The 16,847-nt window shown below is 50.0% G+C and overlaps 1 protein-coding gene across 5 annotated transcripts in view; it reads left to right on the top strand.

Moving 5' to 3' along the window:
* Positions 1–16,847, top strand: part of ARFGEF2 (ARF guanine nucleotide exchange factor 2) — a 116,311-nt gene that overhangs the window by 79,947 nt on the left and 19,517 nt on the right. For all 5 annotated transcript variants that reach the window (XR_016215797.1, XR_016215798.1, XM_051844942.3 and 2 more), the window contains 7 exons: positions 5,794–5,966; positions 8,124–8,284; positions 10,365–10,495; positions 10,639–10,768; positions 13,552–13,687; positions 16,565–16,703; positions 16,790–16,844. Coding sequence is in view for 3 of the 5 variants with exons in the window: in XM_051844942.3 (XP_051700902.2) it covers positions 5,794–5,966; positions 8,124–8,284; positions 10,365–10,495; positions 10,639–10,768; positions 13,552–13,687; positions 16,565–16,703; positions 16,790–16,844 (925 nt within the window). In the remaining 2 variants the exon portion in view is untranslated. The remainder of the gene's footprint in view (positions 1–5,793; positions 5,967–8,123; positions 8,285–10,364; positions 10,496–10,638; positions 10,769–13,551; positions 13,688–16,564; positions 16,704–16,789; positions 16,845–16,847) is intronic.

Raw genomic sequence — 16,847 nt, 5'->3', positions numbered from 1 at the left:
GTGGCGCTGTGTCACTCCGTGTGTTTGAATTTCTCTCCATGATAAAATGAGACGTGCGCCCTGTGGTGCTCTGGTGGAACGGGCAGGGTAGCGGTGACAGGTGCTCTGAAGAGTGTCGCACTGCAGGGGAGGGGCAGCAACGGGAGCTGTGCTTCATGCAGAGTAGTCAGCCACAGTGGGTCTGGTCGGGTGACCCCTAGGTGAGACCTGAGCCACGTATGGAGCAACCCCAGAGTGGCCGGCCATTTGCTGTCTTGGCAGGAGTGTGATGATAGGGGGACAAGCGAGAACAAAAGTCCTGTGATAGCAGGTGAGTGGCTTGGTTAAGGGGCCTGAGGAGGCCAGTCTAGCAGGGGTGGTATGAACAAGTCTGGATGTCCAAGATGAAGTCCCTCCCACTGGTAGGAGACTCCCAGTCCACTGTGGAACCATCAGCTATTGTGAGCGAGCACCTTGGTTTGCCCTCTGTGGGATGCGAGCTGTTGGAAGAATTTTTTATTTTTTTATTTTTATTTTTTTTTGCACAGGCAGAGTGGACAGTGAGAGAGAGAGACAGAGAGAAAGGTCTTCCTTTTGCCATTGGTTCACCCTCCAGTGGCCGCCACGGCCGGCGCACCGCGCTGATCCGATGGCAGGAGCCAGGTGCTTCTCCTCTTCTCCTGGTCTCCCATGGGGTGCAGGGCCCAAGGACTTGGGCCATCCTCCACTGCTCTCCCGGGCCACAGCAGAGAGCTGGACTGGAAGAGGGGCAACCGGGACTAGAACCTGGTGTGCTGGCGCCGCAGGCAGAGGATTAGCCTATTGAGCCGCGGCACTGGCCGGAAGGGTTGTTTTTTTTTTTAATATTTATTTATTTATTTGAAAGTCTGAGCTACTGGCGCCAGCACTGTGGTGCACTGCATTAAGCCGCCGCCTGCAGTGCCAGCATCCCACAGGGGCACTGGTCGGAGTCCCAGCTGCTGTACTTCTGACCCATCTCCCTGCTAATGCACCTGTGAAAGCAGCAGAGGATGGCTCCAGTACTTGGGCCCCTGCACCCACGTGGAAGACCTGGATGAAGCTCCTGGCTTCAGCCTGGCCCTGCCCTGGCTGTTATGGCTATCTGGGGCGTGAACCAGCAGATGGAAGAGTAATGTCTATCTGTCTCTTTCTTTCTTCTCTCTTTCTCTGTCTCTCTGCCTTTCCCTCTCTAACTCTGCCTTTGAAATAAATAAATAAGTCTTTAAAAAAAAAAAAAAGCTACAGATGGAGAGACCTTCCATCTCTAGTTCATTCCCTAGATGGCCACAACAGCCTGGGCTGGGCCAGGCTGAAGCCAGGAGCCAGGAGCTTCTTCTGGGTCTCCCATGTGAGTTGCAGGGGTCCAAGTATTTGGGCCATTAGCTGGGAGCTAGATCAGAAGTGGAACAGCCAGAGCATGGATTGGCGCCCATAGGGGATGCTGGCATAGCAGGTGGTGTGGCTTTACCCACTAAGCCAGCCTCCTGTTGGAAGATTTTAAGCTGAGACATGAAATGGGCTGACATATTTTCAACGCTCATCTGCATTAAGCCGTGGGAAATGAGAAGTACCTGATGAGGTGGGGCCGTTGTCGTTGTCCAGATTTTGGCGTGAGTGGCAGTGGTGGCTTGGATTCTGTGCACGCTTGAAGAAGCCAGCAGCATCTGCCAGTGAGTTGGCAGGGTAAGGGGGGACTCTCGGGCTTGACCCTCAGTGTCTGCTCCGCCCCTGAAAGGGGTGCCCCTGATGGCAAAGAAAAGGAAAGCCCACGAGCTGGAAGGCCCTGGGCTGCAGTGCACCATTGGAACAGCGAATAGAAAGGCAACAGGGGCTGGCCATGGCTCACTAGGTTAATCCTCCCCCTGCGGCGCCAGCATGCCATATGGGTGCCAGGTTCTAGTCCCAGCTGCTCCTCTTCCAATCCAGCTCTCTGCTGTGGCCTGGGAAGACAGTGGAGGATGGCCCAAGTGCTTGGGCCCCTGCACCCACATGGGAGACCAGGAGGAAGCACCTGGCTTCAGATTGGCGTAGTTCCAGCCATAGTGGCCATTTGGGGGGTGAACCAATGGAAGGAACACCTTTCTGTCTGTCTCTCTCACTGTCTAACTCTGTTGCCTTTTTTTTTTGACAGATAGAGAAGTCTGTGTGACATTGTCACTCTTTCTCTTGGAGTCTGTATTCTTTGCCTTCTTGCTTATTTTAAGAGAGCCAAGATAAGCCTATTCTAGTCTGCGTCACCCCTGATTTTAGCAAATGCACCTTTGGGAGCACCCTGCAGAGTGCCGGAGGAGGCCAAGGCCCCCTGTGGCTAAGCAGTTGCCCACAGCTAATGAAGGCTGCAGACCCTCAGCCCCTGGCCCCAAGCCCTTCCCTGTCTGTCCTGCTGCCGCCCACCTGGCATTTGGATTGAATTTCCAGTCATGTGCTGCCACCCTCTCAGACTCGGTCAGCAGAACTGTGTTTCAGTGATATTCTTTCCAAAAGAACCTTTTGTGTCCTTTGTTTAGTAATTCCACACTCATATAAACTTTCCAAATAGGTTACTTTGAAATAGAACAAAATGATGTGAGTGCCACAAAATAGCTTTTACAAAAACTTCACCCACCTACATTTCCAAATGTTTAAATGTTGGTACAGCCACAAAGGGAATGTCGTATGACTGTTGAAAGTGTTCTCGAAGTTCACACCATGGGTAATGCTTAATAATGAAGTAAAAAGGGCAGATGATAGAATTGGACAGTGTAACACAGTGATACACATTCCACACCATCAGGCCTGAGCCACCTCTGCACAGGACGTCCTGTCCTGTCAGGCCTGCGAGGACCTGTGCACAGGACACCCATCAGACTCGTGATGCACCTCTGCACATGACGTGTTGGGTCTTCAGGCCCCTGACGCACCTCTGCATGGGACGCACTGTGTCCTCAGGCCCCTGACACACCTCTGCATGGAACGCACTATGTCTTCAGGCCCCTGGCACACCTCTGCACAGGACATGCATACCGTCAGGCAAAGGAAAACTTTTATTATGTCTCCTCTGCATTTTCCCAAACTTTTACTGTCATCGTATATACTTTTAACAGTCAGGCAACACCCACTTTGTAGAGTTGTGCAAAAGTGTTGCGCATTCCCCGTGGGGAGGGGACTGTACAGTCCGTCATTCCGTATATTGAGATAACCTCGGTCTGTTGTCAGTCCTGTGTTATCTGCAGGTGGCGTATTCGCGTCATGGACTTTAGCTGATTTTTAACCCTGTGTTTGACTTTTTCCTTGCCTTCTCTGAGTGGCCTTCCTTCCTGTTTTCCGTTAGTTTGGGCCCAGCAGACAGACACGCATGCTGTGCTAAGCCAGATGAAATTGGAAAGTCACGTGTGCAAAGCCAGGAGCACTCAGATGACTTCCACAGTAGTGCTATAGAAGCAGTAGGTGATTCACACACACATTTATTGCTGTTTGTGAGATGGTAATTCCCCTGTAATCATGTATGTCTTAAAAGGTTGCCAAAGGCTGGCGCCGCGGCTCAATAGGCTAATCCTCCACCTGGGACACCAGATTCTGTCTCGGTCGCTCCTCTTCCTGTCCAGCTCTTTGCTGTGGCCTGGGAGTGCAGTGGAAGATGGCCCAAGTGCTTGGGCCCTGCACCCGCATGGGAGACCAGGAGAAGCACCTGGCTCCTGCCTTCGGATCAGCACAGTGTGCTGGCCACAGCGCACCGGCCGCAACAGCCATTGGAGGGTGAAGCAATGGAAAAAAGGAAGACCTTTCTCTCTGTCTCTGTCTCTCACTGTCCACTCTACCTGTCAAAAAAGAAGGTTACCAACATGTATGCTAATCTGTTGCATATATTCAAGTGATAACTGTGTTCCACCTCGCAGCTCTTTCAGAAAATAGGGCATTCTTTGTATCGTCAGGCTTTGTGTTGTAATAATTAAATTTAAAATATTACATCTTTTTTTTTTTTTTTTTTTTTTTTTTTGACAGGCAGAGTTAGACAGTGAGAGAGAAACAGAGAGAAAGGTCTTCCTTTCCATCGGTTCACCCTCCAAATGGCCGCTGCGGCCGGCGCGCTATGCCGATCTGAAGCCAGGAGCCAGGTGCTTCCTCCTGGTCTCCCATGCGGAGGCAGGGCCCAAGCACTTGGGCTATCCTACACTGCCTTCCCGGGCCACAGCAGAGAGTTGGCCTGGAAGAGGAGCAACTGGGACTAGAACCCGGGGTGCTGGCACCACAGGCAGAGGATTAGCCTAGTGAGCCACGGTGTCGGCCCATATTACATCTTTTTTTAAGATTTATTTCTTGTTTACTTGAAAGGCAGAGTAACAGAGAGAGAGAGAGATCTGTCAACCACTGGTTCATTCCCAAATGGCTGCAATGGTTGTGGGGGGCCAGGCTGAAGCTAGGAGCCGAGAGCTGCTTCTGGGTCTCCCACGTGGGTGCAGGGGCCCAAGCACTTGAGCATCTTCCACTGCTTTCCCAGGTGCATCAGCAGGGAGCTGGAGCAGAAGCAGAACAACCAGGTCTTGAATTGGTGTCCATATGGGATTCTGGCATTGTAAGCAAAGGTTTAACCTGCTATTCTACAACACCTGTCCCAAAATATCATATCTTAAGTTATGTATGTATTCTCCAGTCCATGTGTATATATTTATCATGAATTCCTGCTCAAAAAATCTAAAAGGATACATGCTAAGAATTTAATAACAGTTATCTCTGGATGTTAGAATTATGAGTGTGTTAGTCAAAATGTTTTGGCCCGGAAAAACTGACCAATGACTTAAATCAAAAGGCTACTGTGCCTTTTTTTTGTTTTCTTTTCTTTTTGAAGATTTATTTTATTGGAGCCGACTTTGTGACACAGTGGGCTGAGCTGCTGCCTGCAGTGCGAGCATTCCATAAAAGCACCTGTTTTGAGTCCTGAATGTTCCACTTCCGATCCAACTTCCTGCTTATGTTCCTGGAACAGCAGTGGAAGATAGAAGAGCAGTGGAAGATGGCCCAAGCGGCAGAGCTGCAGAGAGAGAGAGTCTTCCCTCCACTGGTTCACTCCCCGAGATGGTCACAGTGTCCATTGCTGAGCTAAGCCGTACTAGGGATTTGGATCTCCATCCGGTCTCCCACATGGTGACAGGGTCCCAAGTACCTAGGCCACCTTCTGTTGCTTCCCACGCATGTTAATAGGGAACTGGATTGGAAATGGAGCAGTCAGGACACAAACTGGCACTCACATGGGGTTTTGGCTTAACCCACCACACCACAGTGCCAGCCCCTACTGTGCCAAAGCCAGATGTGGACAGGCCCACCTTTGGCCCTGGGGTCCACATTGTGACAGCAGATGCAGGCTCTTTCCAGCCTTCTGGTCCACGGGGCCAGATTTTTTTTTTTTTAAAGATTTATTTATTTATTTGAAAGGCAGAGTTACAGAGAGGCAGAGACAGAGAGAGAGAGAGGTCTTCCATCCTCTGGTTCACTCCCGAGATGGCCACAACGGCTGGAGCTGTGCCAATGCGTAGCCAGGACCCAGGAGCTTCTTCCAGGTTTCCCAACCAGGCAGACTTGGCCCATCTTCCACTGCTTTCTCAGGCCATAGCAGAGAGCTGAATGGGAAGCGGGGCATCCGGAACTCAAAGCAGTGCCCATGTGGGATGCCGGCGCTGCAGGCCAGGGCGTTAACCCGCTGTGCCGCAGTGCCAGCCGCATGCTTTTCTTCTTGCAGCACTCTTCGAGGGGATGAGCTGTGTCCGTTTCTCCCCACCCGCTGGCACAGATGACCCAGCTGTCCCATTCCCCCCTCAGGTCCCCGACCATCCGGGACATGGTGATCCGCTGCATCGCCCAGATGGTGAACTCGCAGGCTGCCAACATCCGCTCTGGCTGGAAAAACATCTTCGCCGTGTTCCACCAGGCAGCCTCCGATCACGACGGGAACATCGTGGAGCTGGCCTTCCAGACCACGGGCCACATCGTCAGTAAGTGCCTCTGTTGTGCCGGGCCTGGTGTCCCACAGGCAGGTCTGCAAGAGCGACGGCGCCTCTGCTAGGTGCGTTTCACCGCCTCCAGGGTCTCCCTTGCTGCAGCTCTGCTGTCACGGAGCCAGCCGCGTCCTAATCATGTCCCGCAAAAGCCCACAAAGGAACCGCAGTCCGCCTCATTGATGAATCCTGTGTTTGCAAGGTCACTGCCCGACTAGACTGCTGTTACCCAAGCCGGTACTCGTGTTTTCACGATTATTTGCCAACACATGCACGCACAAAGCAGCAACAAACTGGAACCCCGCGAGGCGCATGTTCCCAGCCGAGGCGGAGCCTGTCAGGTGCTGGGCTGCCGTTTCTGCTGTTTGACGTTGCTCTGTGATTGGTGGAGACTTTGCTGTGCTGTCACGGCCCCTGAGCCCAGTGCGTGTGCTAGCAGGGCTGTGATGGGTGTCACGGAGGAGGTGCCTGTGCTCAATGCACTTCCTGCAGCAGCAGCCAGAGTGCTGTTGGCGTGACTTCTGTGGTGGTGCCTTAGCCAAGTAGATTAAACTCGGTGTCTTTTTTTTTTTTTTTTTTTTTTAAGAATTTGTGTATTTTGAAAGAGTTAGAGACAGAAAGAGAGAGATCCTCCATCTGCTGGCTGCAGTGGCCAGGGCTGAGCCGGGCTGAAGCCCAGGAGCTTCCTCGGGGTCTCCCACATGGGTGACAAGGACCCCAACACTTGGGCCATATTCTGGTGCTCTTCCCGGTTCAGAGTCTTTAAAGAGAAACACGTGCACTACAAGGTTATTTGTTGATTTAGTGGTGAAAGTTATGACTAGAGTTTCTCAGAAGCCTAATCCTACGTGGCCAGCAGTGGTTTAGTTTTCTCTGAATCACTGTTCACAGCAACTTTGTAGAACATGAGTGCCCTGAATAACGAGAACTGACTGCCACCCTCCCCCGTTTCACCAAAGAGGAAGCTGAGGCGCAGAAAGGTAAAGTAGAACAGCTTGCCTGGCTCACACAGCTAGAAGTGGTAGAGCCAGAACATGTTCCAGGCAGCCTAGTCCAGAGAGTGCGGAGTGCCCTGGCCTGAGCAGGAGAGCCTGGGCCCACCTGTGGTTGTGTGGTCTCCGGGAGATCCTGTGAGCCCTCCATAGATGTTGAGTGGGTGGAGACCTGGGTCTTCACATCATTCCTTTAGCTCAGGAAAGCAGCTTGACCCAAAGTGTAATCACTGTTTCCCTCCTGGAATAATTTAACGAGAGGAGCTGTCTTCTACACATGCTAACATGCTTACATTTCCACAAAGATAATCGTTTCTTTGGGGGGGGATGTAGCCCCATTCTGAATCTGTTATCAGACGTGTGCCCTGTGCGTTTCTCAGACCCCTTACTGAATATCAGATATGTGCCATGTCTCTGTGTGTGCATGTGTCTCATTCCCCCATTCCGAATCTAAGTGTTAATCAAACATGTACTCTGTGTATGTGTATCTGTCTCTCAATCCCCATTGTGAATCGAGGTCTTTCCAAACATGTGCCATGTATGTTTGTGTGTGTGTGTGTGTGTCTTAATCCCCATTCGGAAGCCAGGTCTTTCCAAACATGTGCAATGTATGTGTGTACGTGTGTCTCAATTCCCATTTGAATCCTGGTCTTTGCAAACATGTGCCATGTATGTGTGTGCGTGTGTCTCAGTTCCCATTTGAATCCGGGTCTCACCAAACATGCACCATGTATGTGTGTGTGTGTGTGTGTGTCTCAATCCCCATTTGAATCCGGGTCTCACCAAACATGCACCATGCATGTGTATGTGGTTGTCTCCCTATTTGAATCCAGGTCTCACCAAACATGCACCGTGTGTGTGTGTGTGTGTGTGTGTGTGTGTGTCAATCTCCATTTGAATCCGGGTCTCACCAAACATGCGCCGTGTGTGTGTGTGTGTGTGCGCGTGTGTCTCAATCCGCATTTGAATCCGGGTCTCACCAAACATGCGCCATGTATATGTGTGTGTGTGTGTGTGTGTGTGTGCGCCCGTGCGCGTGTGTGTCTCAATCCGCATTTGAATCCGGGTCTCACCAGACACGCGTGCCATGTATGTGTGTGTGTGTGTCTCAGTTCCCATTTGAATCCGGGTCTCACCAGACATGCGCCATGTGTTCCCGCAGCAAACATCTTCCAGCACCACTTCCCTGCAGCCATCGACTCCTTCCAGGACGCTGTGAAGTGCTTGTCGGAGTTTGCCTGCAACGCTGCTTTCCCCGACACCAGCATGGAAGCCATCCGGCTCATCCGCTTCTGTGGCAAATACGTCTCCGAGAGGCCTCGGGTGCGTTTTTCATCTCTTGTCCATGTGAACAGTGAACAGAAAATGAGTCGTGGGGCAGAAAACCCTAACCACAAGCTTTCCAGCTACACTTTGAGAAATGTGTGTCTGCCCCGAACCAGGTGTTTACCTCAGAACGCTGCCTTTAAAAAAAAAAGAGAAGGCTATTTCTTCCTGTTTATTTCTCTTTTTTTAAGATTTTATTTATTTTTTTGAGAGGTAAAGTTACAGACAGAGAGAGGGAGAGACAGTGAAAAAGGTCTTTCACCTACTGATTCACTCCCCAAATGGTCACAATGGCCAGAGCTGTGCCCATCTGAAGCTAGGAACCAGCAGCTTCTTCCAGGTCTCCCACGTGGATGCAGGGGCCCAAGCACCTGGGCCAGATTCCACTGCATTCCCCGGCCATAGCAGAGAGCTGGATTGGAAGTGGAGCAGCCGGGACATGAACTGGCACCCACATGGGATGCCGGTGCCACAGGTGGAGGCTTAGCCCACTACACCACAGCACTGGCCAGAATGCTACCTTTGCAGGGATTGTACCTCTTCATTTTGTTGTGTGTAAGAAATTACTGATTTTATACATACTGAACTTTTTTTATATAAAGATTTATTTATTTATTTGAAAGAGTTACAGAGAGAGAGGGAGAGACACAGAGGGAGATCTTGCATCCACTGATTTCATTCTCCAGATGGTCACAAAGGCCAGGCTGGGCCAGGCCAAAGCGAGGTGCTTCATCTAGGTCTCCCATGTGGGTCTCAGGGGCCCAAACACTTGGGCCATCTGCCTCTGCTTCCCCCAGGCCATTAGCAGGGAGCTGGATCAGAAGTGGAGCAGCTGGGACTTGAACCAGAAGCTTTACCTGCTGTGCCGCGATGCCAGCCCCATACTGAACTTTGTCTGAATGTTCCACAGATTGTTTTTGTGGACGGTAATCACACTTTAGATCTTGTATTTTGGCAGAGTTCAGAGAGCTAAACGTTTCAATTTGAAAGAAAACAATCCTCCCTCTTAGGAACTCACGTTCTGCCATTGTCATGCACCTACGAACTCATATTTAGAAATTACCTCTAGTTTCTTCTGCAAATGCCTGGGCTTCTTCTGTTGTGTCTCCTCTTTCTAAAGACATACTGTTGGCCCAGATGACAGAGTTGCACAGCGGTCACGTTGGGTTGGGTGCAGGTGTGTATGCTGCAGCCACGCAGATCCCAGCTGTGTATGCTGCAGCCACGCAGATCCTTCCCGAGATGCTTGTTGGAGAACCAACCGTGCACCTCTGAGATGACAGTGCAGTCCCTGCGCTGGCCGCTGGGCCGGGTGCTGACAGCCGGCGCTGACCGAGTACGTAGAGCTCGCCCGGCACCACTCGCTGCAGGTGTTTCCCTGTGTTCGTGTGCTTACTCCCGAGTCAGACCTGCGGCATGGGTAATTGCATCCAGTTGTGCAGGGGAGGTAACTGGACCAGAGAGGTTGCCTAATGTCTGCTAACCTGAGATAAAGAAACTTCAGTACCACTTCAAGTGAGGCTACCGACCAGGCAGGTGGAAATCCTAGAGATAAGGCAGAGAGAAGAGCTTCGCGTCCATACTGAAAAGCCTGCTCCTCCCTGGCTGCATGGCCTTGGGCAGCTTACTGTAGCTCTTAGTTACCTCAGTTTACTCATCTGTAAAATGGGATCGTGTCTGGCTGCCACTGGAGACTGCTGTGAGAACTTTTAACGGTTCCTGGCCTGTCACAGGCACCCAGTAAGTAGTGACTGCTGCTGTTCCTGGTGTTTGAGTAACGTGTACTGTAGTAACGTCCAGAAATACCTAAGATGCTGAGTCACCCTGGGTATTTGACCTTCCTTGCCTTTCTCAGTTTGTGATCTGCCTAACAACTTGTTCTAAAGCTCACATCCTCAGGCTCTGGCAGGGAGACTGCCCTGTGCCCTTGGCCAGGGGACTGTCTGTCCCGTTGGCACTCTCTGTTGTTCCCTTGCTAACCGGAGATCTTTGAGAGGAAGTGTGTGGGGCCTTAATCCCTGTACAGTTCCTGCCTCCTGCTTGCTTGGTCGACATCCGAGATGTGACTGTCTTCTAGGTGCTACAAGAATACACGAGTGACGACATGAACGTGGCCCCTGGCGACCGAGTCTGGGTTCGAGGCTGGTTCCCCATCTTGTTTGAGCTCTCCTGCATCATTAATAGGTGCAAGCTGGATGTGCGGACAAGGTAACATGGCCCTGGCTGGTGGCCTCTTCCCCACAGACGCCCGGCACCTGCTCACCGCCCTGCCGTTCTCTCCACCCTCTTCTCTGTTGTCTCCCCCACACACCCCCCACTCTCTGTACCGTGTCTGCCCATGTTTCTTGCAGGGGACTCACGGTCATGTTCGAGATCATGAAGAGCTACGGCCACACGTTTGAGAAGCACTGGTGGCAGGACCTGTTCAGAATCGTGTTTCGGATTTTTGACAACATGAAACTCCCTGAGCAGCAGTCGGAGGTGAGCGATGCCTGCGGCACCTCCTGGACACCACCGCGGAGGAGCGCCCGGGTGCCTGCGTCTGCCTCTAGGGGTTGTGTCATCAGCTACCCAGAGAATTAAATAGTGAGCACACAAGATATGTTTTAATCACAGGGACAGGCGTTTGGCCCAGTGGTGGTATTAGAGGGCCTGGGTTCAGTGCCTACCTTTGGCTCCTGACTGTAGCTTTCTGCTCATGCAGCCCCAGGAGGCAGCTGAGGTTCCTGTGTCCTGCGGGAGATCCGGATTGAGTTCCGGGTTCCTGTTTTGGGCCTCAGCTTAAGCCTCATTGTTGCTGATATTTGAGGAGTGAACCAGTGGATGGCAGCTCTCTGTCTCTCTGCCTTTCAATTAATTTAAATTAATTTATAATTTGAAATTAATTGACTAATTTAAAAAATAGAAGCATCCTTTCCCTCTTCCACTGGTACCAGCTGGTGCTAAGAAACCCCCTGCCAGGGAAAGAGTGAGACCCGGTGCCACCACGGCCTGCCCCTGGCTCCGGGCATTGTGCTGCCAGTTCGGGAAGGCTGGGGTGGTCACCCTAGCTGCTCTGTTCACACTGCATGTTGTCAGCCACCAGGAAGTGAGCTGTCTGCCCCACTAGGGTTTTTAGTGAGGTCGACCTTGGAGACAATGCTAGCAAATATTAGTCCCCACACACACACTTTTTTTTTTTTTAGAGATTTATTATTTGAAAGGCAGAGAGCTCATGTCTGCTAATTCACTCCCCAAATGCCCAAAACAGCCGAGGCTGGCCCAGGCCAAAGCTAGGATCCAGAACTCCCTCCAAGTGTTCTAGATGGGCAGCAAGGACCTAAGCACTCTGTCATCCTCTGCTGCCTTCCCAGGCACAATAGCAGGGAACTGGAGCAGAGGTGGAGCTGCCGGACATGAACCAGCGCACATACAGGAGGCCAGTCTTGCAGGCGGCTCTCTGAACCCCCTTCCACCAACAACTGTGCCTTCCATGTAAATAAATACATAACTCATTTTTTTGTTTTTAGTAGGGCTTAATGTTTGCCAGCATCGTCTCCATTCACCAGATGAAAGACTTCGGTCTGTATCACTCTACCTGTCAAGTAGATGCAATAAAAAAAGAAGCATTTAAAATAAAATGTGCTAGCGATGTTGCAGATTTTACTCCTGGTGTCAGTCACTTTGTTTCTCATCTGTGCGTTGACCTGAGCCTACCTATTGAGTTTTTCATCTTTTTGGTATTGATTTATGAGTTTTTAAGTATAGAAAGAATGTGGCATATCCTTACATAAATTACAGATTATTTTACCCACTTTGTTATTTTTCTTCCATTTTTTGGGAAATTTTTAGCTTGTTTTTTTTTTCAAGGATTTATTTATTTGAAAAGCAGAGTTATATATATAGAGAGAGACACGGAAAGAAAGGTTGAGAGAGAGGTCTTCCATCTGCTGGTTTGTTCCCTAAATGGCTGCAATGGCTGGAGCTGAGCCCAGCTGAAGGCAGGAGCCCAGAGCTCCACCTGCGTCTCCCACGTGGGTGGCCGGGGCCCAGGTACTTAAGCCATCTTCCACTGCTTTGCAGGCGCATTAGCAGGGAGCTGGATCAGAAACAGAGCAGCCCGTACTCAAACCTGTGTTCCAATATGGAAATTTTTAGCTTTTAAGTAACTGAGCCTATTACTTTTTTCCTTTCTGGTTTCCACTTCTGGCATATGCCTGGCAGTCCTTTCCTTTCCCCTGGTTTTACAAGTATCTTTATGCATGTTTTCTCTGGTGACTTCAGAGCGTGTTTAATATTGAGCTCTTAGTGTAAGGTGTATTTAGCGTCATCTCGTGTTCATTTTTTCCAGATCAGTAAAACATAAGCATCATTTTCAGTGGCTCTTTCATATTTTTTATCATATGGATATACTTAATTTAATTTTATTTACTTACTTTATTTGAGAGAGAGAAGTCTCCCATCTGCTGGTTCATTCCCCAAATGCCCATAACAGCCAGGGCTGAACAGACCAAAGTCAGGAGGCAGGAACTCAATTTGGGTCTCATGTGGATGGCAGGGACCCAAATACTTGCGCCATCACATGGTTCCTCCTGGTACCGCATCAGCAGGAAGCTGGAATCTGGAACAGAGCCAGGATTTGGACCCAGGTACTCGAGCGTGGGATGCCGGAACCCCGAGTGGCCTCTCAATGGCTGAGTGCTCGCCCTGGATGTACTTAATTTAATGTACACGTTGGTTGGCGTTAAGTTGTATCTGTTTTCAGTGTTTAAATGCCATTGTGGTAAACATCTTTATTCATACATTCTATTTTAATTTTTTTTGTTCGAGAGGTGGAGAGACAGAGACAGAGCTCCCATCTGTTGGTTCACTCCTTAAATGGCCACAAGAGCTGGAGCTGGGCTCGGAGGAAGCTGGGAGATGGGGACATCATCCACATCTCCCACGTGAGTGGCAGGGACTCTGCTGCTCCCAGAGTCCTCATTAGCAGGAGGCAGGAGCAGAGACAGGCGTCAACCCAGGTGCTCAAATATGAGAAAGCGGCATCTTACTTGGTAGACTAGACGCCACCCTGTTCGTAAACCTGTGCCCACAAATCTTTGGGTATTTTAGGATCGATTCTTTGAAGTGGTACTGCACAGTCAGTGGGTGTGGAATTTTAAAGACTACTGATGTGGATCACCAGGTTGCCTGCCAGAACAGTTTGCCAGAAGTGTACACAGCAGTCTGTTTCCCTGTGGGGAGAGTGGCTAACTTTGAACATTATCTTTTTACTGTTTCTCCAGAAATCTGAGTGGATGACAACAACCTGCAATCACGCACTTTATGCTATTTGTGACGTCTTTACGCAGTTTTATGAAGCTTTGAATGAAGTCCTTCTTTCTGATGTCTTTGCACAATTGCAGTGGTGTGTAAAGCAAGGTATTCTTTCAGTCTCCAGGTGTCATTGTTCCTACCCAGTCTTAGCAGAAGGCTGATTTCTTCAACGTGAAAAAGCATTCATATGATGCCAGGGAGTACAGTGGATGATGTAACTGGTGAAGATGTGTGTTTTTAATTTTATGTTTTATTTTTTTTGTAAGGGAAAGAGTTTATTGGGGGAAACCCAACAGACCGGAGGGAAAAGGCAAAGAAAGAAAAAGAGAAGGAGAATGTAAGAGAGAGCTCAAGAGACAGAGATCAGGAGATGGAGAAAAAGAGAGCGTATTTTAAAATTTAATTAGAACATAGGAACAGTTGTCTCAAGTCAGCTTATAAAGCATTTCTTTTCTTTTTTATTTATTTATTTATTTGTTTGATTGAAAGGCAGAGTTACTGAGAGGCAGAGGCGGGGAGAGAGAGAGAGAAGTCTTTCATCCACTGGTTCACTCCTCAAATGGCCACAACGGCTGGCCGATCTGAAGCCAGGAGCCAGGAGCTTCTTCCAGGTCTCCCATGAGGATGTAGGGGCCCAAGGCCCAGGCCATCTTCTAGTGCTTTCCCAGGTCATAGCATAGAACTGCTATGTTGGATCAGCGCTACACTGATCCAAAGCCAGGAGCCAGGTGCTTCCTCCCTGTCTCCCATGCAGGCGCAGGGACCCAAGTACTTGGGCCATCCTCGCTGCCCTCCTGGGCCACAGCAGAGAGCTGGACTAGAAGAGGAGCAGCCAGGACAGGCACCCTGCAGTACCAGCTCTTCCCACTATGGCACCATGCCAGCTCCATCTTTTTATTTTTTTTTTAAGATTGATTTATTTATTTGAAAGTCAAAAGTTACACAGAGGGCCGGCGCCGCGGATCAACAGGCTAATCCTCCGCCTGCGGCGCTGGTACCCCGGGTTCTAGTCCCGGTCAGGGTGCTGGATTCTGTCCCGGTTGCCCCTCTTCCAGGCCAGCTCTCTGCTATAGCCCAGGAGTGCAGTGGAGGATGGCCCAAGTGCTTGGGCCCTGCACCCCATGGGAGACCAGGAGAAGCACCTGGCTCCTGGCTTCAGATCAGCGCGATGCGCTGGCTGCAGCGCGCCAGCCGCGGCGGCCATTGGAGGGTGAACCAATGGCAAAAGGAAGACCTTTCTCTCTGTCTCTCACTGTCCACTCTGCCTGTCAAAGAAAAAAAAGTTACACAGAGAGGAGAGACACAGTGAGATCTATCTTCCATCCGCTGGTTCACTTCCCAGATGGCCAAAACAGCCAGAGATGAGCCGGTCTGAAGCCAGGAGCTTCTTCCTGGTCTCCCCCGTGGGTAGCAGGGACCCAAGCACTTGGGCCATCTTCTCCTTTTGAGGCCATTAGCAGGGAACAGGATCAGAAGTAAAGTAGCAGCTCCGGTCGTTGTGGCCATCTGGGGAGTGAATGGTGGACCTCTCTCTCTCAATGCCTCTGCCTGTCTATAACTCTGCCTTTCAAATAAATAAATCTTTAAAAAAAAAAAAAAAGTGAAGCAGCTAGGACTCGAGCAGTCGCCCATATGGATTGCTATGTTTTTAAAGGCGGTGGCAGCACCTACTGCTCCACAGTGCAGCCTCTGTAAAGTGTTTCTGTAAGGTAGAACCTAAGTTTTTTTGTGTGAATTTTAAAAGATGTGCCTTTTCGTATTATACTGTTCTTTTAAATTTTTATAGCAAAATTTTTATTTGTTTGTTTTTAAAGATTTTATTTATTTATTTCAGAGGCAGAGTTACAGACAGTGGGAGGGAGAGACAGAGAGGTCTTCCATCTGCTGGTTTACTCCCCAAATGGCCGCAAAGGCCAGAGTTGGCTGATCCAAAGTAAGGAGCCAGGCATTTCTTCCGTGTCTCCCACGTGGGTGCAGAAGCCCAAGTGCTTGGGCCATCTGCTTTCCCAGGCCATTAGCGGAGAGCTAGATTGGAAATGGAGCAGCCAGGACTAGAACCGGTGCCCATATGGTATGCCAGTGCCACAGCATAGCCCCTAGTAAAAATTTTTTTTTTTTAATTTTTTTTATTTGACAAGTAGAGTTATAGACAGAGAGAGACAGAGAAAGGTCTTCTTTCCATTAGTTTACTCCCCTAATGGTCGCTACGGCCGGTGCTACGCTGATCCAAAGCCAGGAGCCAGGTGCTTCCTCCCTGTCTCCCATGCAGGCGCAGGGACCCAAGTACTTGGGCCATCCTTGCTGCCCTCCTGGGCCACAGCAGAGAGCTGGACTAGAAGAGGAGCAACAAGGGCTAGTACCCAGCGCCCCAACCGGGACTAGAACCCGGGGTGCCAGCGCTGCAGGTGGAGGATTAGCCTAGTGAGCCACGGCACTGGCCATAGTAAAATGTTTTTAAAATGTACTGTTGGAGTCAAAATCAACAGCTGCTGTAAAGGACTTTTTTTTTTTTTTTTTTTTTTTGAATAGATACATATTTATTTTACTGTGTCAGGAAATCAGACTGGATTCCGTGAATAATGTTGGCTTGGGGCTAGGCTAAGTTTAATTAAGTTTGTCAAAAAATTACGCAGTTTAAAAATGACTACAGTCACTACTGTTTGGATGCAAAAATTCGAAACGTAGTCTTTGACTAAACTGTTCTAGTATTTTCCCTGTCCTTTTACGGTTTCTCATGTATGAGCCACTTGATTAAAGTAGCGAAACACTGACCTCCTTCCATTCCTGGCAATAGAACTGTGAACAGTAATTCTTCAGCTGTAAAGGTTTTAGCACTGTTTTTGTAGCATTGTCCCCTTAACTAGAAGTCTGCAAACCCACGGTGTGTGGGGGCGGGGGAGGCCTCACAGCATAAAGCTTCTGGGACCTGTTAGCATCCAGCAGCCCTGGAGGCTTCCTGATGGGCACTGCCTGATTTCGCAGATAATGAACAGTTGGCTCGGTCTGGTACAAATTGCTTAGAAAACTTGGTGATCTCCAACGGAGAGAAGTTCAGCCCCGCCGTGTGGGATGAGACCTGCAGCTGCATGCTGGACATCTTCCAGACAACCATCCCACACGTGTAAGTGTCTGAGCCGCGCAGCTCGCTCCACACCCAGCAGGCTGCCCTCGACACTGACGCTTGTCCCTTCTCTCCGTTCCCTTCAGTTTGCTGACCTGGAGGCCTGCGGGAATGGAGGACGACTCATCAGAGAGACACTGGGTA

This window comes from Oryctolagus cuniculus, chromosome 11 (assembly GCF_051225735.1).
Source record: "Oryctolagus cuniculus isolate XC-2025 breed Fujian yellow rabbit chromosome 11, ASM5122573v1, whole genome shotgun sequence".
Taxonomy (NCBI): domain Eukaryota; kingdom Metazoa; phylum Chordata; class Mammalia; order Lagomorpha; family Leporidae; genus Oryctolagus; species Oryctolagus cuniculus.
Note: the sequence above shows the minus strand (reverse complement) of the source record. Positions and strands in the feature narration are given on the sequence as shown.